Genomic DNA, 26,803 nt, shown 5'->3' with positions numbered 1-26,803 from the left:
GATTGTAGAATTCAATTGATTGGACATGATTTAGAAAGGTACACACCTGTCTATATAAAAATGTCCCACAGTTGTCAGTGCATGTCAGAGCAAAAACCAAGCCAGATTGAAGGAATTGGCCGTAGAGTTCCTAGACAGGATTGTGTTGAGGCACAGATCTGGGGTAAGGGTACCAAAACATTTCTGCAGCATTGAAGGTCCCCAAGAACACAGCCTCCATCATTCTTAAATGGAAGACATTCGGAACTCTTCCTAGAGCTGGCTGCCCGGCCAAACTGAGCAATCGGGGGAGAAGGGCCTTGGTCAGGGAGGTGATCAAGAACCTGGTCGTCACTGACAGAGCTCCGCTCCCATCTCCACAGAATAGAACCTTCCAGAAGGATGGCCATCTCTGCAGCACTCCACCAAATCAGGCCTTTATGGTAGAGTGGCCAGACGGAAGCCACTCCTCAGTAAAAGGCACACGACAGCCTGCTTGGAGTTTGCCAAAAGGCACCTAAAGGACTCTCAGACCACGAGAAACAAGATTCTCTGGTCTGATGATACCAAGATTGAACTCTTTGGCCTGAATGCCAAGATTCACATCTGGAGGAAACCTGGCACCATCCCTAAGGTGAAGCATGGTGGTGGCAAAATCATGATGTGGGGCAGGGTCTGAGAGACAGGATCAAGGGAAAGATGAACAGAGCAAAGTACAGAGATCCTTGATGAACCTGCTCCAGAGTGCTCAGGACCTCAGAATGGGGCAAAGGTTCACTTTCCAACAGGGCAAAGACACTAAAACACAGTCAAGACAACGCAGGAGTGACTTTAAGTCTCTGAATGTGCTTGATTGGCCTAGCCAGAGCCCAGACTTGAATCCAACCAAACATCTCTGGAGAGACCTGAAAATATCTGTGCAGCGATGCTCCCCATATCCAACCTGACACAGCTTGAGAGGATCTGCAGAGAATAAATTAGAGAAACTCCCCAGATACAGGTGTGCCAAGCTTGTAGCATCATACCCAAGAAGACTCAAGGCTGTAATCGCTGCCAAAGGCACTTCAACAAAGTAGGGAGTAAAAGGTCTGAATAGTTATGCAAATGTGATATTCCACTTCATTTTATACATAAAAAAAAAGTCAAAAAATGTGTTTTTGGGGTTATTATGGGGTTATTGTGTGTAGAATGATGAGGGGGGAGAAAAAAACAATATTCTAAAATGGATTAAAAGGCTGTAACATAACAGAATGTGGAAAAAGTCAAGGGGTCTGAATACTTTCCGAATGCACTGTAAATTACATTTCTTTTTAGTACGATGACCATTTCATGAAACTCCAATGAGAGCAGACTGCCCATTACATGTATCACTTAATAATAAGCATTTTTTATCACTTTACTTTATTCAACGGGGGATTTACCTTTCACTTTATTTGAAGACGTACTATTTCATTCCAAGTCATCATATCATCTGTGCTCAGGTAGTAGCAGCCAGCCATCTACACTACATGACCAAAAGTATGTGGACACCTGCTTGCTGTACATTTCATTCTAAAATCATGGGCATTAATATGGAGTCCCCCCTTGCTGCTATAACAGCCTCCACTCTTCTGGGAATGCGGGGACTTGCGTCCATTCAGCCACAAGAGCATTAGTGAGGTTGGGTACTGATGTTGGGCGATTAGGTCTAACTCGCAGTCAGTCGGCATTCCAATTCAAAGGTGTTCGATTAGGTTGAGGTCAGGGCTCGGAGCAGGCAAGTCAAGTTCTTCCACACTGTTCGACAAAAAAACATTTCTGTATGTACCTCGCTTTGTGCACGGGGGCATTGTCATGCTGAAACAGAAAAGGGCCTTCCCCAAACTGCTGCCACAAAGTTGGAAGCACAGATTCATCTAGAATATCATTGTATGCTGTAGCGATTTCCCTTCACTGGAACTAAGGGGCCTAGCCCAAACCATTATCCCTCCTCCACCAAACTTTACAGTTGGCATTATGCATTGAGGCAGGGAGCACTCTCCTGGCATGTGGAAAAACATTTGTCAGTCGGATTGCCAGATGGTGAAGTGTGATTCATCACTCCAGAGAAGGCGGTTCCACTGCTCCAGAGTCCAACGGCGGTGAGCTTTACACCACTCCAGCCGACGCTTGGCATTGCGCATGATCTTAGGCTTGTGTACAGCTGCTTGGCAATGGAAACCCATTTCATGAAGCTCCCTACTAACAGTTATTGTGCTGACGTTGCTTCCAGAGGCAGTTTGGAACTCGGTAATGAGTGTTGCACCCAAGGACAGGGAATTTTTAATCGCTACGCGCTTCAGCACTCGGCGGTCCCATTCTGTGAGCTTGTGTGGCCTACCACTTCGTGGCTGAGCCATTGTTGCTCCTAAACGGTTGACCTGGGGCAGCTTACTTGTGTATATACAGTACCTGTCAAAAGTATGGACACAACCTACTCATTCAAACTCCTTTATTTTTTACATTGTAGAATAGTGAAAACATGAAAAAAAATGAACACATGGAATCACGCAGTAACCAAAAAAAAAAGTTACAAAATTAAAATATTTTATATTTCAGATTCTTCAAAGGAGCCACCCTTTGCCAAGAGTGTCAAGCTGTCATCGAGGCATTATCTGAACCAGCTTCATGAGGTAGTCACCTGCTTTAACAGGTGTGCCTTGTTAAAAGTTCATTTGTGGAATTTCTTTCCTTCTTAATGCATTTGAGGCAATCAGTTGTGTTGTGACAAAATGGCCCTATTTGGTAAAACACCAAGTCCATATTATGACAAGAACAGCTCAAATAAGCAAAGAGAGACGACAGTCCATTCCTTTAAGACATGAAGGTCAGTCAATTCGGAAAATTTCAAGAACTTTTAAAGTTTCTTCAAGTGCAGTCGCAAAAACCATCAAGCTCTATGATGAAACTGGCTCTCATGAGGACCGCCACAGGAAAGGAATACCCAGAGCTGCCTCTGCCGCTGCGGAGGATAAGTTCATTTGAGTTACCGGCCTCAGAAAATGCAGCCCAAATAAATGCTTCAGAGTTCAAGTAAAAGACACATCTCAACATCAACTGTTCAGAGGAGACTGTGTGAATCAGGCCTTCATGGTCGAATTGCTGCAAAGAAACCACTTTTAAAAGGAAACCAATAAGAAGAAGAGACTTGCTTGGGCCAAGAAACACGAGCAATAGACATTAGGCCGTGGAAATCTGTCCTTTGGTCTGATGAGTCCAAATTTGAGATTTTTGGTTCCAGCTGCTGCGTCTTTGTGAGACGTATAGTAGGTTAACGGATGATCTCCACATGGGTGGTTCCCACCGTGAAGCATGGAGGTGGTGGTGTTATGGTGCTTCGCTGGTGACACTATCAGTGATTTATTTAGAATCCAAGGCACACATAACCGGCACGGCTACCACAGCATTCTGCAGCGATACGCCATCCCATCTGGTTTGCACTTTGTGGGACTATCATTTGTTTTTTAACAGGACAATGACCCAACACACCTTCAGGCTGTTTAAGGGCTATTTGACCAAGTAGAAGAGTGATGAGTGCTGCATCAGATGACCTGGCCTCCACAATCACCTGACCTCAACCCAATTGAGATGGTTTGGGATGAGTTGGACCACATAGTGAATATGTTTAAGACCGCTAAATAAGAACCATCAATCAATTAGATGTATTGTCAGGTAGAGATACCTAAGCAACTGCTCTCTATCCCTCGTGTCTATCGCTCTTCCTCTCCTTGTCTTTCTGCTGGACCCACAGGCTTGCCTGGGGCAAGAACCAATGAGAACAGGCAGCTGGAGGCACATTGGATTCTGGTCATTGTAGTTAATTGCAACGTTTTCTGCGCTTAACTATGATGAGTTGGACAACATGAAATCTTTATAGAGATATAGCACATTGAGCTCAGAAAAAAAAACAAAAAAACAAATGGAATTCAAATAATTGAACCAATGTCGGTCAATTAGTTATTTAAAAAACGTAAATAAACACATTTCAGTTAATCGCTCAGCACTAAGGATAATGGGTTAAGGGGAAGGGCATAGGGGTTAGGAGGTAGACAGGACTTACTGGGCTGGGGATAGCGTCTGGGTCTATTCTATGTCTCGATTTCTGCACAGCCGGCAGCTCAGACGCTTGCTTTACATTCACAACAGAGATTTGTCCAGCAAATTATCAAATCAAACAAAACCAACAGAAAACAGGGGACAGAGAGAAGAGGACGTAAATAAACTCAGTAGCAGGATTATTAGCTCCCTGACTGATTCTGTGATTATTGGTTATAGATTAGTCAGTCCTCAGAGAGAAGGCAAGCAAATCATCTGTGTTTGATGCACATGCTCAACAGACTGGGTTAAACTGTTAGACTGCGCACACACACAAACATACAGTCCAATACCTAACATCATTATCACCGATACACTATCACAAGATAAAGTGAGCATGTGTTACCAGGACGGATTGTGCGTGTGCCTTACCGGGCTGGGGATGGAATCAGGGTCCAGTCTCTTCTGTGCAGGGGGAGCGGGTGCAGGGGCAGGGCCTGCGCCGTAGTTCTGTTGCCCGGGATATTGCGGGCCTGCATAGCCGGGCTGGGGTCCTCTAGGCTGCCCAAACGCACCTGAGGAAAAAAGTAACGATCGATTATAAACTCTACAGGGTGGGCTTACGTTCATTAACTGGCAGACGTGACGTCCCAGACACCCTGGACCCACTCTCTAATTCACATACCGCCCCAACAGAGCCACAGCTGATATTGCACTCCACACTGCCTTCACCCACACAGACAAAAGGAATACCTACGCAAATGCTGTTCATTGACTACAGCTCAGTGTTCAACACCATAGTCGCCTCCAAACTCATCACTAAGCTCAGGACCCTGGGACTTAACACCTCCCTCTGCAACTGGATCCTGGACTTCCTGATGGGCCGCCCCCCCAGGAGGCAAGGCTAGGCAACAACACATCCGCCACACTGACCAACACGGGGGCTCCTCAGGGGTGTGCTTAGGCCCCTCCTGTGCACCTGGTTCACCGACGACTGCGTGGCCGCGCACGGCTCCAACACAACATCATTAAGTTCGCTGACGATAACGGTTGTAGGACTGACTGATCACCGACGGCGATAAGGAAGCATATAAGGAACAAAAACCTGGCAGTGTGGTGCCACGACAACCTCTCCCTCAACGTCAGGAAGACAAAGAAGCTGATCGTGGACTACATGAAACAGAGCACACCCCCACCCACATTGATGGGGCAGTAGTGGAGCGGGTTGAGAGCTTCAAGTTCTAACCATGTCAACATAACTAAGGAACTAACATGGTCCACACACACAGTGAAGAGGGCACGACAGCACCTCTTTGCCATCAGGAGGCTGAAAACATTTGGCATGGGTCATCAGATCCTCAAAACGTTCTACAGCTGCACCATTGAGAGCATCTTGAAGGGCTGCGTCACCACTTCGTACGGCAACTGCAAAGCACACGACTGCAAGGCGCTACAGGGGGTGGTGAGTAAGATCCAGAACATCACTGGGGCCGAGCTCCCTACCATCCAGGACCTCTATACCAGGCGTTTTCAGAGGAAGGCCCAAACGTTTGGCACGCGGGTGGTTTATTTGGCCCCCAAATTTGAGCAAAAATAATAAATATTTATTAATTTTATTATTGTTGAACAAAGACTAAAAACACCATGAAATCAGCTCCAAGTGATTTTAATTGAAGAAATCTGTTCCCAGGTATTCCCACGCATAAGAGAGACGAGATCGTATACAAACGTAAGAAAGGTTTAAAATGATTATGATTTAGGGAACATAACTATTTGGCTTCTTGCGGTCAATTTGCAGTCTACAAACTATTTGTAATTATGTTCCTAGTCACTTCACCCCTCCCTATTTGTACATATATACTTTAATTACCTAGTACTCCAGCACATTGACTTGGTACTAGTACTGTATATAGCCATGTTATTTTTATTCCTTTTATTCACCATGTATTTATTCATAGTGTCACTATTTCTATGTTTTATTTTATATCTTTAACTCCGCATTGTTGGAAATGGTCCTGTAAGTAAGACACTTCACTGTTCGTCTACACCGGTTGTATACGAAGCACGTGACAAATAACATTAGATTTGATTGATTTGACTAGAATGACATTTGATTTCCACATCCATTCTGACTGCCAAATACATTCTATTACAAAGCAAGCTAGTGGTCTAGCAGAAGATGAACAGGGGTTTGAACATGGTGTACTCACCATTCTGCTGGGTTGGGTATCCTCCCTGCATGCCAGGCTGAGGAGGCTGCTGTTGCTGCATGGGGCCGGGGGGAAGGTGATTGGCCTGCTGCTGGGACATGGAGGGGGGTGGAATGGGGCCTCGGGGAGAGGGCCCAGAGTGGAAGGGAGGGGGTCCGGGTTGGGACTGGGGCTGTGGACCTGGGTACTGGGAAGAGGATATAGAGATAGGTGGGAAGGGGCCAGATTGGGAGGAGGGAGGGAAAGAGTGCTGGGTGAGAGGGGGACCAGAGTAGGAGGCCTGGGAGACTGGAGGGGCGGAGTTGGGGAAGGGTTGCTGAGCAGGGGGGCCAGGTGGGAAGGACTGCTGTTGGGAGACTGGAGGGGCCTGAGGTTGGCTGGGAGGGCCCAAGTATGGAGAGGAGGAGACGAAGGGTTGGGAGGGATGGTGGGCAGAGGGGAAGGGTTGTTGTTGGGGGGGAGGTGGGCCACCATAGTAAGGCTGGGAGGCTGCAGGTTCACTGGGAGGGGGAGGCTGGGAGGGGGCAGCAGACAATGGGGGAGGAGCTTGCGTATAGGAGGGTGGGGCTGCAGAGGAGTATGCAGCACTGATTGGAGGCTGGGAGCTGGGATGGTGAGCTGGAGAAAGAAAATTCAGGTAACTTGGATTGTGTTTAGCTGGCGCAAAGTTTGGCACGAAATTCGTCAATCAATCAATTTCTTACCATATCCCGGCCCAACAGAGGTGGGGGGACCAGACCCGATCTGCATCCCTGACATCTGATTGGTAACTTGTTGCATGGGGGGCGGAGCACCGTACTGCTGGGAGTAGGAGGGGTGTGGCCCGGACAAGTTCATAGCACCTTGGCTATACGGCTGAGACACTGGCGACCTGGACACACAAACAACTTGTCACATACAACGCTGTCTATTATATATACTGTGTGTGTGTGTGTGTGTGTGTGTGTGCGCGCGCGGTCTGACCTGTGAGCTGGCTGGGCCATAGAGTGATCCATAGGTGGGGGTCCGTTCTGAGAGTCTCCCTGGGGATACTGGGAGTACGCCTGGGGGGTGGAGACTGGACGGGGGGCAGAGGTAAGGGGGCCTCTGGCAGGTCCTGAGAGAGAGGGGGGAGTTAGGCACCTGCCTGCAAATGACCACAGGGTTGAAGCACAGCGGATGGCATTCAGAACGTCCTAACGATCAGCTAGGATGACCATTACGTCATCAACGTTAAAGATATGATTAGGCCTACTCCCAGACAGAAAAACCTGCATAGATTCACACCACTCGTTGGTCAAATGAGTCATCCTGAAGCTCGTCATCTCAGGTGAGAAACCGAAACCTTAGATTTTGAACTTCAAGTGGGCCATGGGAACCCTTGCTCTCAACCAAATGATCAGCAGGCTGTAGAAGCATGTAGGTAGGGGAGAGGGGCGGCAGAGAGAGAGAGCGAGAGAGAGCAGTTACCTAAGTCAAGAGGAGAGGACAGGTCAGAGACAGGGTTAGCTGCCACAGCCTTAGAGGGAAAACTGGCATAGGGAGAGTAACCTGAAAGACAAGAAAGGAAAGAGACAGTGTACAGAGGCAAGAATAGGAATGTAGAAAGCCAGGGGGAATGGAGGAACACATACACGCATAATATGCTTATTCACGCAGGTCTCCACACACACAAACAGGAGTAGGAGCAACTAGAATCCCTATGGTTGTTGATGCATTCACACTACAACCAACCACATCCAAACACACACAAGCTGCCAGAAAATGATGGTGGGAAAGGCAGGGGGTTGACTTTGGGTTGGGTTCAGAGAAAGAGGGACAGAGACAAGTTTTACCTTGCAGACTGTAAGCTAGCTCGTGGGAGGAGGGAGAGAAACAGAGAGAGACGCTTGCGAGACAGAAGAGGTGGGTTAGGGTTAAGGAAAGAGAGAGACTTACCTTGTGGTGGAGCCCCAGGCTGGTAGGCTGCAGCGGGCCCGTTGTAGGGTCCGTAGGGGCCAGGGTAGCCCCCTCCCAGGGGAGCGTAGCTGGGCTGGCCATAGCCAGGCTGGGGCGGGCCGTACGGAGACGCCATGGGAGTCTGCTGGTTCACATTCATTCTCAGTTCATACCTGGAGCTGGGAGAGGTTAACATGCATTTAGCACCCCAAGCAGGGTTTGATTTATTCCTTTGACTCCACTGCCCTAACAATACTAGCCTGGGCCAGCGTGGATCTATTGAAGTTCCAGGGCGTACCCTGCTTTGTGACCTGTCGTTGGAAGTGAACCCTGGCTATCTGAGCCGAAGAATTTAAAGTCAAGGTGGGGAGAAAAAAAGGGTTGATGTAGAATCCATAAAGGTTCCCCTAGAGGGAAAATATGCCCACTCAGCACAACCAGGCCAGCCCCTGTGTACTGGAGCCAGTATAGTACTGTAGGGCTCCGGGCCAACACCTAAGACATGGGCTCCATCTCAATAGTGTTCTCATCTCTCTCTCCATCAGTGCTGATGTCAACGATCTGGACAGCTGAGAGCAAATTCCTAGAGAGCATCCACCTATCATGTGTTAGATCACTGCAGTGGAGAGAAAGACACTAGAGTTATGAAACATTTAAACTACTAATTGACCAACATCTTTTCAAATAGTTAAATTCCATTCAGGTCAGGTTTTTTGTGAGCCAACACCATTTCTCTAGAGAGAAATTGAATCATTCTCAAGAGAAATCAAGTCAAGAACTAAGTGGGACGCTGAAAGGCGTTTTCATTAAGCAAATATTCAACCTAGTTCAGTGCAGAAATGTGGTAATTAACTACAACGACCATACTCCACTGCACCTGTTTCTGGCTCGGGCAGAGACGGATCGGAGAGGAAGAAGCAATGCGAGAGGTTTAACTCTCGGCGAAATCTGTCCAAAATAAGCCCAATGCTTTTCTACGGTCTTATTTTGGACCTAAGCTTGTCGCCTGCCTTCCCGCCTTTGGGACAACAACTCCTATTGTTAGGGCGGAGACATGAACATCTCGGCATTATATACAGATCTCTGGAGGGACACTTATGCCTGCTACGTTGGTCTGTGTTCATCTAAACGGATTGCATGAGAGCGGAATGCATGATGAGAAGGATAGAGAGAGCTTGTGAAAGGATGCCTTATCTACTTTGATGAACTAGTCAAATGACTGGGAGACAGCTCTGCAGCATTCTAAGGCAGGCTAGCCTTGCTAAATAGGATGACCCAAGACAGTACAGTATGGGGAGCACAGAGATAACAGATTGTCTGGCTGTTTACTACCTGAGCAGAGATGATAACTTTAAAGGAATTCAAAACATTAAAATAAAAAACAATATACACAACTGAAACATTTCATTATTTTATAGTAAGTTCCTATTTTTCAATTGATGTCTACCCAATGTGGACCAGACAGAGACAATGGAATGTGTTCTGTTTCGCCAATTGAATATTCACTATTTTGGGCTTTGGAATTTCCATTAAAAAGCTCTAAAATCATTTTAGTGTCATTATTTCATAATGCATTTAATGTTAAAAAAAAAAAGTTTACAAAATATATATAATCGAACCAAAACAGACCTCAAAAAGCACTAAATTGCTCAGCACCATTAGCTAAATAGTCACAGCCCCAAACCTGCACAATGTGTCCAGAAAACATTTTCTCTTTTTGCATATTCTAATGTCTTTTTGGTCATAACTCCTGTGCTCCTTCTGCTGCGTCTGTCCACCATCCCATTTACACAGACTGCCATGTGTTTGACCTTTAAAATTGCTACAACAAAGCTTAGAGAAAACATGAAAACAATTTAGATATATATCATAAATTGCCCGTACGGTTGAAAATATGATTTTTAGGCCACATCGACCAGCCATACTTAGTACACACTTGGCCCCGCCTACATCAATCTACTACAGGCCTGACAGGGAAATCTGATTTGGCAAACAGGTCAGGTTTTTCCCCAATTCCCCGTCTTTAAAAACACACCTAACCTAATTTCTCTTTATGTGAGCAAAAATTTAACCCTAGCTATACAGCACAAGTAAGATCAATCGACAGACCTTGTTGACACACAAGGCTCAATCAAATATCATGTGACTGGCTATAACCAAGCTGAAAGCCATATAATGGATAGAATAGTGTCCTGTCCTCTGTACACTGACACTAGAGGCCAAGCTACACCACCCACTTGTCAAAAAGCCTGTTAGCTAGCTATTGAGCACCCATTCACTTAGCTACCTCACCAACAACACATCTTTCTTTTAAAGATGCAATATGTTCGTTTTTGGGCAACCCAACCAAATCCACATAGAAATGTGAGTTCTAGATCTGTCGTTCTCATTGAAAGCCAGTCTAAGTGTTAGATATGTTCTATGTGCGCTATTTCTATGCTTCATGTTCTTATACTTTGTATTTTACATTCGGTGATGTCCACCAGCTTCAAACAGCTGGAAATAGAATATTTGTGGTTATGGAAAATATCTCACAACCATTTATGACTGCCTGTTTTTTCAAATAAGCTGAAATTAGGAGAACTAGCAGAATTTTTGAAACCAGGAAATGGAGGAGTGATTTCTGCATAGTGCAACTTTAAAACATCAAATGTTGTTACATGTAATGTAAATGTATCAAATTATTTCTCATGAGAGGGCCATAAAGAATAACTAGTAGTGCTGCATACTCCAATAAAGTTAATCTCACCTTTCTGGTAGTTTTGAATTGCTGAGGTGTAGCCACTTTTGGAGGACACAAGCTCAAGTACACAGTAGAAATGTGATAAAAATAAATATTTCTTAAGACGTATTTCCTATTCAACAAAACTGTTTGAATAAGGCTTGAAATTACAAATGCTTTCTAAATAAATGGGGCGGGCAGTGTAGCCTAGTGGTTAGAGCGTTGGACTAGTAACCGAAAGGTTGCAAGTTGAAATCCCCGAGCTGACAAGGTACAAAATCTGTCTTTCTGCCCCTGAACAGGCAGTGAACCCACTGTTCCTAGGCCATCATTGAAAATAAGAATTTGTTCTTAACTGACTTGCCTAGAAAAATAAAAGGTAGTAAAAATTTTAAAAAAGCATAAGCAAATTATAAAGCCACCAACTATACACTTTCCCCTCCATTATAACTGTAAAATACATATTTGCATGTTCGGTGTTAGAGAAAATGTGCTAATTCTCTAAATGTCTCTCTTGATCAAAACATCTGCCCTCTGACCTCTGAACGTCACACAGAGCTAGCTCTTGCTTGGCTTCCTGAACTCGTCTTTCACCTAATATTAATCTCATCCATCTGACAAACAGAAAGTGTTTGTTAAAAATCTTTGACTTATTTTTATTAAAATATAATTCTTTGTCACTTAGCCCAATGGTTAGCCCAATATTGAACTGAAGGTGCCTTAAAGTCACTCCTTAGTCCAAGGACCTTACATGTTCGATTCTCAATTGCGGTGGTTCTAGAAACATATTCAAATTCATATTACATCAAATAATTTCACAAACGCACACCGTTTAAACACAGTTTCAGCCGACAGTATTGTTCGGTGACAACAGTCTGCCATTTACACAGGTGTTCGGGGGAGGAAGCAGATGTTAGGGTAGCCTGGTGGTTAGGGGCGGCAGGGTAGCCTAGTGGTTAGAGTGTTGGACTAGTAACCGAAAGGTTGAAAGTTCAAATCCCCGAGCTGACAAGGTACAAATCTGTCATTCTGGCCCTGAACAGGCAGTTAACCCACTGTTCCTAGGCTGTCATTGAAAATAAGAATTTGTTCTTAACTGACTTGCCTAGTTAAATAAAGGTAAAATAAATTTAAAAAAAGATAGCTAACCTTAATTAGAACATGCAGTCCACTCTGTCTTTCCTAAGCAATCCTGTAACATGGAAATATATACCTGTGTGGGAACCCTAACCATATTTTTTAAGTGTGTATCAATTTAACCTATTGTTTTTAGATTTTTCTTCTTCTTTCTTGTCAATATTAAAATATAAGGTCCTTATGCTTCCAAATCCGTACCGCAGACTTCATCCAATGACTTGTGTAGTGTAATGGCACTGAGAGTCATGATTAAGGACTAGCCACTGCACTGGTTACCTTAGCTAACTAGCCACCTCGGCTGTAGCATTATTATATGATGACAAACACGGGTTCATTCGACACAGCTCTTTAAATAATTCAAGGTAACAGGTGCCACGGCTAGAAATACAATACCATTGGATCTGTGTACTATAGCTATTAACAGTTAGCGTTAGCTACCGAGCGTAACGGGCCTGTTGAAGGAAGAAACTGTCAAACGTGCTGAGCTACGGCTGGCTGGCTGGCTGGCTAAAGTTTATTGGATAGCCTACGTCTGTTTAGCAACTGGTTATCGTTCAAACGGCTAATTTGCATGATCTATACAGCCCGCTAAAGTGTGTTCAACTTCAATGGACAAGAGAGGAGAGGTATTTTAGGTTGTTGTCCCGTGAACTAACGTTTAACTACCAGCTAGAGACAAGCAGTCTCGTTGCGTTAACTAGCGCGGGTAACTAAGGCTAGTTCTAGTTGGCTAGCTAACCCATGTCGCATTTCACCGGGCTACGGTAGCTAAATCAATATTCATTTTTGTGATCAGAGAAACAATCAGCTTCTATACACGGCCTTGAGTAAAACACCACTAGCTAGCTAACCTTCATGTCAGTTGACGTCTTTGGGCCTACATACACGGAGTTGATTCATGACAAGAATCAGCACTCGCAGCAACTGAATCAGCTAAATAATGGAGCGTATAGCCAGTATCCTGCTGACGTTAGGTAGCTAGTTACCTAGCTAGCTACACTACCACGGATTTCTAATATGTTTTCTTTAAAGGAATTGAAATACTTCACCAAGGTACAACTCGACACTCACCTCAAAACTGGATAAAATAACGAGTTAGCCAAGAGATCGGTTGTCCCTGCTCACAACCGGTTCCGAAGGCCAGTGGCCGTCAAACTATTGCCGATGTCCGTCCTGGGGTGTTTCGCTAATCCTTTCCTCTCTGGTTTCTCTCCAAGCGGACATTCGCACCGGAACTGTCGTAGATAGCTGTCTGCCACGTCCACATCCGGACACTGCGTCAGCTGAGCGCTCAATAACAACAGGGAGGTTAAGGTTGTGAATTAAGTAAATCTATGGTTAATTACACCTTTAACAGTGTATGGAACGTAAAGTTTCCTATTGCTGTTATCCATCTCCCTAAAATGTAATCTAACATTTTATTGTTTCGGTCTCAGAGGTTGATTCTACTTCATCATGGTGCTGTCCTTATCTACTAAATAAAAATTGTTAAATCTTTTTTAGGCCTGCTTATTTCCGAACTGAATATGTATCTGCTGTCTGTCTTGGAAAGTTGTAACTTGTTTTGTACAGTAGGGACACTCATGTGGAGTTGAACGTCACTGGTCACATGTTTGTTAGGCCTACTCAGGTGACAAGGAAATGATGGCACAGATGAGCAGGTGGAGTTTTTAAATTATTTTATTAACAACCAATCAATACATAAAGCACATGAGGGAACACAAGCATACATTGATTACAAACAATGAACAATCGAGCTAGGGGTACAATTTCACATTACAATTACACAAGGACCTTAAGGGACATACATATACTTACAATTCTAACAGCTTTTTTGTTAGTATGAGCAGGTGGAGTGTGACTTGCAGTATTGGGTGAGATGATGCGAGGCAGGATTGGCGCCAGGTTCAAAGTCAAACTGACGTCTGCGAAATACAAGCCAAATACTTTCTCCTTTTAGTCAAATACAGGAGACATGTTACGGTCCTAAAAACCCTGAGCAGTCGACAGATAGTGAACTCTCGGGAAATTGAACCTGTGCAACAGGTGAGGTGAAGGCTTCTGAGCCTAACCCCAATGATCAGCAATATGCCTGAGATTACTCTGGCCCAGTGGGAGTATGATTCATGGATAAAGTGGATCCATGCCTTTTGGTCAATCCATTTGGGGTACCAGACTGGGTAAAGGAGTTGAGTTTTGTCAAAGTATCCAGAAGGTGATTTGTGTCTGCTGCACATATGGAGAGGGTACTACGTTTCGTGACGGGAGCTGTGTTCTGCTTTGCTCTCCGAAACAGAGCCACTGAAAATAGTAATAACTGGGGTGGCATTGAGTGTTCAGAGATTCAGATTCAGGGTGTTTAGTAGTCACATATACAGGGTTGCAGGTGTGGTAATCTTAGGCACAGGATGGTAAAAAACAACAATAGAAATAGCACTACATGTACTGAACAAAAATATATGAGCTGAAATAAAAGATGCAAAAAAATCTTATTTCTCTATTGGCCAATCTAAAAAGTTTTGCACATATGTTTACATTCCTGTTAGTGAGCATTTCTCCTCTGACACGATAATCCATCCACCTGACAGGTGTGGCATATGAAGAAGCTGATTAAACAGTATGATCATTACACAAGTGCACCTTGTGCTGGGGACAATAAAAGGCCACTCTAAAATGTGCAGTTTTATCACACAACACAATGCCACAGATGTCTCAAGTTTTGAGGGAGCGTGCAATTGGCATGCTGACTGCAGGAATGTCCACCAGAGCTGTTGCCAGAATTGAATGTTCATTTCTTTACCATAAGCTCCTCCAACTTCATTTTAGAGAACTTGGCAGTACGTCCAACTGGCCTCACAACCACAGACCACATGTTACCAGGACCTCCACTTCCGGCTTCTTCACCTGCGGGATCATCTGAGACCAGCCACATGGACAACTGATGAAAGTGAGGAGTATTTCTGTCTGTAATAAAGCCATTTTGTGGGGAAAAACTCATTCTGATTGGCTCAGCCTGGCCCACCAATGGCTGCGCCCTTGCCCAGTTATGCGAAATCCATAGATTTTGGCCTAATTTATGTATTCCAATCGACTGATTTCCTTATATAAACTGTAACTCAAAATCTTTTAAATTATTGCATATTGCGTTTATATTTTTATTCAGTATACATCATAACTAGTAGTGATGAATAAATACATGTCCATTGGGGTGGAGGCAGAGTAAAGACTTAGGGGGTGTTGGGGAATGACCATAGGGGGGAGCAGCATGACCATTGAGGGGGTGTGGGGACCAAGTGAAGTAAACACTACAATTCAAATTTTTAAAAATCCACAATATACATACTAACAACTGAGCAGCTAACCGATCGCTGCAGCTGTACATAGTCTATCGGTAAATAGCCCACCCATTTTTACCTACCTCATCCCCATACTGTTTTTATTTATTTACTTTTCTGCTCTTTTGCACACCAATATCCCTACCTGTACATGACCATCTGATCATTTATCACTCCAGTGTTAATCTGCAAAACTGTAATTATTTGCCTACCTCCTCATGCCTTTTGCACACAATTTATATAGACTCCTTTTTTTCTACTGTGTTATTGACTTGTTAATTGTTTACTCCATGTGTAACTCTGTGTTGTCTGTTTACACTGCTATGCTTTATCTTGGCCAGGTCGCAGTTGCAAATGAGAACTTGTTCTCAACTAGCCTACCTGGTTAAATAAAGGTGAAATAAAAAATAAATAAAAATAGGGATGAATGTCGTTGGGGTGGGGGCAGAGTAAAAGTAATTTGGGGAGGTGGGGGGAAAATGTCCATGGGGGAGCAGCATGTAAGGTCTACCGCTGAGGGGGTGTGGGGGGAAATGTACATAGGAGGAGTGGGGAGCAGGTAGCTGACTAGTGGTGGCTATTTGGCAGCCTGATGGTCTGAGGGTAGAAACTATTGGCCAGTCTACCAGTTTTGTCCATGAAGCTCCTGTACTGCCCGCGTCTGAATTATTGAGGTGGGAAGAACAGGGCATGGCTTGGGTGGCTGGGGTCCCTGAAGATATTGGGCTTCCTGCAGCACCTGTTGTTGTAGGTGTCCTGTAGGGCAGGCAGTGTGCACCCAATGGTGCGTTCGACTACACGTATCACCCTCTGAAGCGCTTGCAGTCCACGGCAATGGAGTTGCCGTACCAGGCTGTGATGCAGCCTGGCAGTATACTCTCAATGGTGTTCCTGTAGACACTGAGGGCCCTCAGAGACAGGCCAAATTTCTTCAGCCTCCTGAAGTTGAAGAGTCACAGTCGTGCCTTCTTCACCACGGTGTCCGTGTGGTTAACCCATTTCAGCTTCTCTGATGATGGAGTTGGAACTGTGTGAGGCTATGCAGTCGTGGGTATACAGGGAATACAGGAGGTGACTGAGGACGCACCATTGTGGGGCACCCGTGTTGAGAATCAGTGTCAAGGAGTTAATGTTGCCTATCTCCACTACCTGGGGGACGCCCATCAGGACGTCCAGGACTTCCAGTTGCATAAGGGAGGAGTTCAGAACCAGGGCCGTGAGCTTTGTAATGAGCTTATAGGGAACTATGGTATTGAAGGCCGAGCTGTAGTCGATAAACAGCATCCGCATATATGCAATCCTTTTGTCCAGGTAGGTAAGGGAAGTGCAATAGCGTTTGCGTCGTCCGTGGATCTGCCAGGATGGAAGGCCTGAGTGTGTCGGGGAGGGAGGAGGTCATATGGTCTTTGACTAGCCTCTCGAAGCACTTCATGATGACGTGAGTGAGTGCTACTGGTCGATAGTCATTCAGTTCAGTTATTTTCCCTTTCTTTGGCACAAGTATGATAATGGACATCTTGAAGCAGGTGGGTATAGAGGCCTGAGCTAGGGAGTGATTGAAAATGTCCAAGAACACAATAGCCAGCTGGTCTGCATATGCTCTGAGGGCACGGCTGGGGATGCCGTCTTGGCCGGCAGCCTTACGAGAGTTAACACGTTTGAATGACTTACATACGTCCACTGTGGAGACTGTGCTTGTGCAACCCACTTTGTCATTGGGGGCTCTCCTCGCCAGCTCAGGGTCATTGTGCTCGAATCGTGAGAAAAAGGGGCTTAGCTCCTCCAGTAGGGTGGCGTTGGTGACCGCGATGTGGCTGGCTTTCTTTTTTGTAATCCGTGATCGTTAGGAGCCACATACGCCTTGTGTCCAACCTGCTAAATTGCTCCTCCACTTTGTCCCTATACGTGTTTCGCCATCTTGATCGATCTGCGTAGGTTGTATTTATACTGTTTAACCAAACTATTGTTCCCGATACCCTTGCCCTGTTTATAATCAGCATCTCGCTCTTTCAGTTTTCCTACAAGGCTGCTATCAATCCACGGTTTTTGATTCGGGAACAGTTTTTAAAGACATTATCAGTGTCACGTCATCTATGCATTTTTTTATGAATCAGGTGACTGAGTCAGCATATTCATTGATATTATCTCCAGAGGTGACATGGGACATATTTCAGTCCATGTGATCAACAGTCTTGGAGCGTGAATTCTGATTGGTTCGACCAACGCTGTACAGACCTGACCATTGGAACATCCATCTTGAGTTTTTGTTTGTAGGCGGGAGAAGCAAGATAGAGTCATGGACAGAAAGGGGGCCTTATACCCGTGACGAAAAGACGTCTAACAGTGGTCAAGAGTAGAATGTCCATGAGTTAGACAGTCGAATGAAGATCTTTGAGAGCCTTTTTGGCGTCGGCTTGGGGCGGAATGTAAACAGCCATGGTGATAATCCCTGAGAGGTGGATCGACTGAAGTTGAGGATCCTCAGTGTTTTGAGTGTTTGCTGGATAATATCATGCTAGAGTATATCAGTTATCCCGTAAGAGCTTTTGTTCCGAACCAACTACGGTGTTTCAGGTTCCAAGGTTATGGTCATGTTGCATCAGTATGTAGGAGGGAGATTCCGAGGTGTACGAAGTGTGCAGGATGGCATGGGACAAAGGAATGTGTAGTTTCGGTGGAAAATGTGGAGTGTTTTAATTGTGGGTGTGGCCATGATGCTGGGGATCAGTAATGTGCGAGTGAGACAGGTTGAAGTTTCAAGGGTGAGAGCAGTGTAGAAAGTGTCATATGCTGAGTCAGTGAGGAAAGTACAGGATGATGGGCAAAGGATGAGGGAGCCTGAGAGGATCCCTATGAGTAGTAGACCAGTACAGAGTGACTTGAACAGTTTGTGCTTTAGTAAGGTTGGGTTTTTGGTGTTTATTGCTATGGTCATTAATTGTACCGCACAGATGGAAAGGAAATCGCAGAAGATTGAATTGGTAGTAGCAGCAGATAGCTTTTTGGGGTGTCAGAGATTTTAAGTGCAGAAGAACTACAGGGGGTTTGAGAGAAGGGATTCCACCCCCCCAGACCGACGGCTTTGTGTATGATCTGTTAGGGCCAAAGTAGTGGGAAGGGGTGTGTTGGGGATAGTGGTATATATGCAGAAATATACAGTTGAAGTCGGAAGTTTACATACACTTAGGTTGGAGCCATTAAAACTTGTTTTTCAACCACTCCACAAATTTCTTGTTAACATACTAGAGTTTTGGTAAGTCGGTTAGGACATCTACTTTGTGCATGACACAAGTCATTTTTCCAACAATTGTTGACAGAGATTATTTCACTTATAATTCACTGTATCACAATTCCAGTGGGTCAGAAGTTTACATACACTAAGTTGACTGTGCCTTTAAAACAGCTTGGAAAATTCCAGAAAATGATGTCATGGCTTTAGAAGTTTCTGACAGACTAATTGACATAATTTGAGTCAATTGGTGGTGTACCTGTGGATGTATTTCAAGGTCTACCTTCAAACTCAGTGCCTCTTTTCTTGACATCATGGGAAAATCAAAAGAAATCAGTCAAGACCTCTGAATTTTTTTTGTAGACCTCCACAAGTCTGGTTCATCCTTGGGTGCAATTTCCAAACTCCTGAAGGTACCATGTTCATCTGTACAAACAATAGTACGCAAGTACAAACACCATGGGATCACGTAGCCGTCATATCGCTCAGGAAGTAGACGCATTCTGTCTCCTAGAGATGAACGTACTTTGGTGTGAAAAGTGCAAATCAATCCCAGAACAACAGCAAAGGACCTTGTGAAGATGCTGGAGGAAACAGGTACAAAAGTATCTATATCCACAGTAAAACGTGCCCTATATCGACATAACCTGAAAGGTCACTCAGCAAGGAAGAAGCCACTGCTCCAAAACCGCCATAAAAAAGCCAGACTACGGTTTGCAACTGCACATGGGGACAAAGATCACACTTTTTGAATGTCCTCTGGTCTGATGAAACAAAAATAGAACTGTTTGGCCATAATGACCATCATTATGTTTGGAGGAAAAAGGGGGAAGCTTTCAAGCTGAAGAACACCATCCCAACTGTGAAGCATTGGGGTGGCAGCATCATGTTGTTGGGGTACTTTGCTGCAGGAGGGACTGGTGCACTTCACAAAATAGATGACATCATGAGGCAGGAAAATTATGTGGATATATTGAAGCAACATCTTAAAACATCAGTCAGGAAGTTAAAGCTTGGTCGCAAATGAGTCTTCCAAATGGACAATGACCCCAAGCATACTTACAAAGTTGTGGCAAAATGGCTAAAGGACAACAAAGTCAAGGTATTGGAGTGGCCATCATAAAGCTCTGACGTCATTGCTATAGAAGATTTGTGGGCAGAACTGAAAGTGTGTGCGAGCCAGGAGGCCTACAAACCTGACTCAGTTACACCAGCTCTATCAGGAGGAATGGGCCTGAATTTTTACTCTGATTAAATGTCAGGATTTGTGAAAATCTGATTTTAAATGTATTTGGCTAAGGTGTGTGTAAACTTCTGACTTCAACTGTACAACAAAGTGTCTTGTCTGCCGGAAAACCACACAAAGAAGTAGGTGAGCAGCATCTGCAGTGACTTGAAGGCATCTTCATTAAAAAACTGCATGACCTTTCATCATATGGTTTTTGCAAAGTTCACACTTTAAAAGGCGGTGACCAATGATGGTCACTGACTAGACAAAAATGTTTCCGCTTGAATGTGCCCTCAGTCAAGCTCTGGCCTGTCTGCTGATGAATTCCTCTCCTGTAGGCAACAACATCTTTGTAGCTGAGATCTGTCAGTTACTAGTGGAGGGTGTGAAGCAGAGCACTGAGAGGATGGCCAATATCAGGGGTAGCCTACTCAACTACTATTGGAGAAGGTCCTAGGTGGAAAAGGTCCGGATGGATAATTTATCGTCATAGTAACAAACCCTCACCTCTCAACCCCAAACTGTTCACACCCCTGTTGTTGGTGGAAAGAAAATATTTCTGTTTTTAAGATAAGTTCTTGCAATTCTACACATTTTGCCATGAGGTGGAGATAACTTTTTGCAATTTTAAAGCTAATCTCCTGAAATTCTCTACATGTTGTCATGTCTTATGTGTGTATAATACCTGAGTGACTCAACAAAATCCAGTGGGGCCCCCATGGGCACCTAATCTGGCCCGGCCTGTTCACAACTTCCTCCTGAGAGTGCGGACGCCACTCCAACTCAAGCCACTGTCTAACCGAGCTTGGCGTATTTGGGGCCAACATCAAGTACATTCATAGACCCATCTATATATATTCATTTCTTGACAACTTTACAGAGAGATGGCTATACAAGTACAAAAAATATATATCCTGAGGTGTTTATTTCTTGGTCTGACGAGAGAAAATCCCAACTATTGTTACTAAGCCCTTGCAGAGAAACCACATGACCAAAATCACATAACTGGTGTTACATCATAGAGGGCAGAGCAAGCCTTAAACAGGAAGCTCACCACGCAAAGCACAGATCAGTGACATAGCTTTTTTTTCTTTTTTTGATGTTAAGGTTATAAAACTGTCAAATAATACACTGTCCCAAATTGTGATGTAATGCTTAATAAAGTTGCCCATTTTTGTTGTTGATGTCCCACTTTACCAATCATACTGTAGCTAGCTAAAGTTAGGACAGCTTGGAGTAGCTAAAGTTGGACAGTCTTATAGGCTTTTCCAATGGAGGAAAGAGATCCAGTTTACAATAGGGACCCCCTGTGCAATAGTATCTAATAATTCACAACAATACACACAAATCTAAAAATAAAAGAATGGAATTAAGAAATCTATAAATATTAGATTGAGCAATGTCGGAATGGCATTGACTAACATACAGTATATACATATGAGATGAATAAAGCAGTATGTAAACATTATTAAATTGATTAGTGTTCCATAATTAAAGTGGCCAGTGATTCCAAGTCTATGTATGTAGGGCAGCAGCCTCTAAGGTGCAGGGTTGCGTAACCGGGTGGAAGCCGGCTAGTGATGGCTATTTAACAGTCTGACGGCTTGAGATAAAAGCTGTTTTTCAGTTTCTCGGTCCCAGCTTTGATGCACCTGTACTGACCTCGCCTTCTGGATGATAGCGGGGTGAACAGGCCGGGCTTGGGTGGTTTGTGTCCTTGATGATATGTATTCCTCTTGTTCAAATGGAATAGGGCAGTGTGCAGTGCGGTGAAATGGGTCTAGGGTGTCAGGTAAGGTAGTGATATGATCCTTAACTAGCCTCTCAAAGTACTTCATGATGACAGAAGTGAGTGCTACGGGGCGATAGTCATTTAGTTCAGTTACCTTTGCTTTCTTGGGTACAGGAACAATGGTGGACATCTTGAAGCAAGTGGGGACAGCAGACTGGGATAGGGAGAGATTGAATATGTCAGTAAACACTCCAGCCATCTGGTTTGCGCATGTTCTGAGGAAGCAGCTAGGGATGCCGTCTGGGCTGGCAGCCTTGCAATGGTTAACACGCTTAAATATCTTACTCACGTTGGCCACAGAGACCGGGAGCCCACAATCCTTGGTAGCCGGCCACGTAGGTGGCACTGTGTTATCCTCAAAGCAGGCAAAGAAGGTGTTTAGCTTGTCTGGAAGCAAGACGCCGGTATCCGTGACATGGCTGGCTTTCCCTTTGTAGTCCGTGGTTGACTGTAGACCCTTCCACATATGTCTTGTGTCTGAGCCATTGAATTGCAACTCCACTTTGTCTCAGTACTGACGTTTTGCCTGTTGCCTTACGGAGGGAATAACTACACTGTTTGTATTCGGCCATATTATTGAGGTGGTTTGTGCTTTCAGTTTTGCGCGAATGCTGCCATCTATCCACGGTTTCTGGTTTGTGTAGGTTTTAATAGTCACAGTGGGTACAATATGTCCTATACACAGTGATGTAATTAAGTAAAAATACTTTAAAGTACTAACCTACTTATGTAGTTTTTGGGGGTATCTGTACTTTACTAATAATATTTTTGACAACTTTTACTTCAACTCCACTACATTCCTAAAGAAATAATGTAATGTACTTTTTACTCCTTACATTTTCCCTGGCACCCAAAAGTACTCGTTACATTTTGAATGCTAAGCAGGACAGGAAATTTGTCCAGTTCACGTACTTATCAAGAGAACATCCATGGTCATCCCTACTGCTTCTGATCTGGCAGATTCATTAAACACAAATGCTTAGTTTGTAAATTATGTCTGAGTGTTGAACTGTGCCCCTGGCTATCTGTAAATTTAAAAAACAAGAAAAGTGTGTCTTCTGGTTTGCTTAATATAAGGAATTTTAAATTATTTATACTTTTACTTTTGATACATATAGTAAGTACATTTAAAACCAAATACTTTTAGACTTTTACTCAAATAGTATTTTACTGGGTGACTTTCACTTTTTTTGTCATTTTCTTTTAAGGTATCTTTATTTTTTACTCAAGTATGAAAATTGGGTACTTTTCCCACCACTGCATACACTTCTTGATGAACTCAGTCACCATATACGTGTATTATTCTCAGAGGCTACCCGGAACATATCACAGTTCGCGTGAGCAAAACAATCTTGAAGCATGGATTCCGATTAGTCAGACCAGTGTTGACCAGAGCAAAATTGAGTCGTGATCAGATTTGCCAAAGGGAGGACATTTTGAAAAGTTGAGTAGCAGTGGTCCAATGTTTTTCCAGAGTGAGTACTACAGTCAATGTGTTTGGTAGAACTTCGGTAGCGCTATTCCTCAAATTTACTTTGTTAAAATCCCCAGCTACAATAAATGTGGCCTCAGGATATGTGGTTTCCAGTTTGCATAAAGTCCAGTGTAGTTCTATGAGGATCGTCGTGGTAACGACTTGAGGGGGAATATACATGGCTGTGACTATAACCGAAGAGTATTCTCTTGGGAGGTAATACGGTTGGCATTTGATTGTGAGGTATTTTAGGTCGGGTGAAGAAAGGGAATTGAGTTTCTGTATGTTATCGCAATCACACCATGAGTAGTTCATGAAACATACACTCCCGCCTTTCTTCTTCCCAGAGGGTTGTTTATTCCTGTCTGTGCAATGTACTGAGAACCCAGATGGCTGTATGGACGGGGACAGTATATCCAGAGAGAGCCATGTTTCTGCGAAACAGAGTATGTTACAATCCCCGATGTCTCTCTGGAAGGAGATCTTCGCCTTGAGCTCGTCTACTTTATTATTCAGAGACTGAACATTTGCAAGTAATATGCGGTGGAAGCGGTGGATTGTTTTCACACCTCCTGAGTTGGACTAGAAGTCCACTCCGAATACCTCTTCTCCGCCGCCAGTGTTTTGGAGCAGCCTCTGTCATAAGTTCAATTGCCCTGGGGGTACAAAAACAAAGGATCCAATTCGGGAAAGTCATATTCCTGGTCAAAGTGCTGTTGAGTTACGCGCCGCTCTGATATCCAAAAGTTCTTTCCAGCTGTATGTAATTACACACAACAATTCTGGACATGGTTCTAAATGAGTATGATGGACAGACATCTTCTGATGACCAAGAGTGATGAGCTCAGAATCACATTAGTGGAAAGCAAGACTGTTCTCCAGTGGTGTAAAGTACTTAAGTACGAAATGCTTTAAAGTACTATTACCCTGGTCATCCCTACTGCCTCTGATCTGGCAGACTCACTAAACAGGTGCTTCGTTTGTAAATGATGTCTGAGTGTTGGAGCGTGCCCCCTGGCTATCCATATATAAATAAATAAAAACATGAAAATGGTGCCACCTGGTTTGCTTAATATAAGGAATTTGAAATGATTTATACTTTACGTTTGATACTTAAGTATATTTGAGCAATTACATTTACTTTTGATACTTAAGGATATTTAAAACCAAATACTTTGAAATTTTACTCAAGTAAGATTTTACTGGGTGACTTTCGCTTTTACTTGAGGCATTTTCTATTGAGGTATCTTTACTTTTACTCAACCTTTACTCAAATGACAATTGGGTACTTTTTCTACCACTGCTGTTCTCAGGGCAGGCTTGGTTGTAGACATGTTCGAGTCGCTTCAGCGACAATTTCTTTAGCATTTTAGCTAGCCCTAACTCTTTTCCTAACCTTAACCCAATTATCCTAATGGAGGTGTGGCAGAGAGAGTGGCAGTGCTAGACAATCCACTCCTCATCTGACCTGCACTGCCCTCTGTCACATTACTAGAGGAACTGCACAGGACGGTAACGATAAGTGCCCTTCTTTGACCACAGAGAAAATTGCTGCTCTCCAGCTAAAGTAGATTTTTCTTTTACCTGGTTTTGACTGTAGAATCAAACATGTTCCCCTTTTGCTTGTGTAGATCAAGAATGAGCCTGATGGAGGAAGGAAAGCAGCGAGCGGTTTGCTGATGTCAACGTTGTGAACAGAGTGCCACATGGTGGCAGTGGGGTTATGGTATGGGCAGGCATAAGGTGCAGACAACGAACACAGTAGCATCTTATCGATGGCAGTTTGAATGCACAGAGATACCATGACTAGATCCTGCAATTCATCCACCGCCATCACCTCATGTTTCAGCATGATAATGCACTGCCCCATGTCGCAAGATCTGTACACAATTCCTGCAAGCTGAAAATGTCCCTGTTGTTCCATGGCCTGTATACTCACCAGACATGTCACCCATTGAGTATGTTTGGGATGCTCTGGACCAACGTGTACGACAGGGTGTTCCAGTTCACGATAATATCCAGCAACTTTGCACAGCCATTGAAGAGGAGTTCCACAACATTCCACAGGCTGCAAACAACAGCCTGATCAACTCTATGCGAAGGAGATGTGTCGCGCTGGATGAGGCAAATGGTGGTCACACCAGATACTGACTGGTTTTCTGATCCACACCCCTACTTTTGTTTTAAGGTAGGCCTATATGTGATCAAAAAATGCATTCTGTATTCCCAGTCATGTGAAATCCACAGATTCCTAATGAATGTATTTCAATTGACTGATTTCCTCATATGAACTGTAACATAGTAAAATCTTAGAAAATGTTGTGTTCATATTTTTTATCGGTATACATTCAATCCGTTTGTCTGCAAAATTCAAGACATGGCATAAATATGAGGACGATTCTCTTTATGTTTTGGGGGACCAAAGACGTGGAAATGAATCAATCCGTCATCACTAACACAGTGGAAAAATCGAATAATTTATTATTGAAATAGCATGGGCGACCAAGAAAAATAAATGTATCCAATTTAAGTCCAAGTGGCAAACAATAATGCAGGCACTAGGGATGGGGGTCTGCGCAGATGAGATGTTGTCACTGATTGTGTGAGTCTGTAAGTTGTTGTTCGCATGTATAAATGAGTATATGGAATTAATAATAAACGGAAAAATTAAATATGATAACATAAAGTAATAAGCCTAATAGAGTGTTACTACTGCAATACATTTGGATCACTGCCAGTTCCACTATTTCGGCTAAGCAAAAAGTGTGTATCCTATTCTAGATATTGCGCAATCAAACAGAGAATCTACAGTGATTTCATCATGAAATAATAGAACAATTGCCGTATGTGAAATCTCTAAAGCTGTCACGTGTGATATTTTAACATGATATTATAAGGGAAGTCTAAAGAGGAAGACCTAATATTTGTAAAGTAGATAGTAATATAAAGATACACAAGTTAAATTGTTCACGTTTTTAAAATGTATCATGGGAATAATAGTAATACATTTTATTATTTCACATCTTTGTTATTTTTTTATACATTCATTATAATGCATGGCTGTTATGTAGTCTAATATGACTGGCCTTCAAATACATTGGTGCAACTTTGGTTTTAGAAGTGGTAGGGACATTATTATTATTATTTATGGTGGTCCTAAAGCACATTGGTGAAGGTTAAAAAAAAATCACATTCCAATATACCGTTGGGATTTGATGCAAAAAATCAAGTTCTATTTCATGAACACCAGATGAGACATGAAAGGAACGCAATGCAAAAAATATTGATTTGTATTTATAGCTTGGTTTCCATCCAATTGGCGACCGTTTTTCATGCGAATATTCTAAACTCCGCATTAAAACAATATGCGCATATTCCCACAGAGATGTTTCCATCAAATTGACTTGTTGCAGATTAATGACTGTGCGTAATTACGAGGTGCACATTAAAATGCATTGTGCAGTTAAATTCCCATGTACTGAATACAAAATACGAGTAAATGGGTTTCCGTCGCATTTTCAACTCCACTGATGGTTTTCCCACAAATAAATGTGTGCCCACTCAGGTATTGGCACGTGCGCTCTAGCCAACAACGCGCAGATTACACGTACTGTACCGTATAGTCTCCACGATTAGATTATTTTTATTTGTCAAACGGCAGCCCAGCATCGATGATCTTGTCACCAGAATAAGAACCTCGATATTTATTGGAAAGGAGCATCAACGT

General features: G+C 43.6%; 1 protein-coding gene across 2 annotated transcripts in view; it reads right to left on the bottom strand.

The window, feature by feature from the left end:
- The window catches only part of LOC135523813 (protein transport protein Sec24C-like), a 35,685-nt gene extending 22,163 nt beyond the window's left edge, over positions 1-13,522 (bottom strand). Inside the window, exons 1-7 of one of the 2 annotated variants that reach the window (XM_064950742.1) lie at positions 13,090-13,522; positions 8,160-8,338; positions 7,206-7,338; positions 6,947-7,113; positions 6,243-6,860; positions 4,465-4,607; positions 4,058-4,126 (exon numbers count right to left, since the gene is read on the bottom strand). In XM_064950742.1, the coding sequence (XP_064806814.1) occupies positions 4,058-4,126; positions 4,465-4,607; positions 6,243-6,860; positions 6,947-7,113; positions 7,206-7,338; positions 8,160-8,319 (1,290 nt within the window). In that variant the 5' untranslated portion in view covers positions 8,320-8,338; positions 13,090-13,522. The remainder of the gene's footprint in view (positions 1-4,057; positions 4,127-4,464; positions 4,608-6,242; positions 6,861-6,946; positions 7,114-7,205; positions 7,339-8,159; positions 8,339-13,089) is intronic. The other variant, XM_064950743.1, reaches the window with a different exon arrangement.
- Positions 13,523-26,803: the final 13,281 nt, after the last annotated feature.

This window comes from Oncorhynchus masou, chromosome 31, assembly GCF_036934945.1.
Source record: "Oncorhynchus masou masou isolate Uvic2021 chromosome 31, UVic_Omas_1.1, whole genome shotgun sequence".
Lineage (NCBI taxonomy): Eukaryota > Metazoa > Chordata > Actinopteri > Salmoniformes > Salmonidae > Oncorhynchus > Oncorhynchus masou.
The sequence above is the reverse complement of the archived record's forward strand: the minus strand, read 5'-3'. Positions and strand labels throughout refer to the sequence as shown.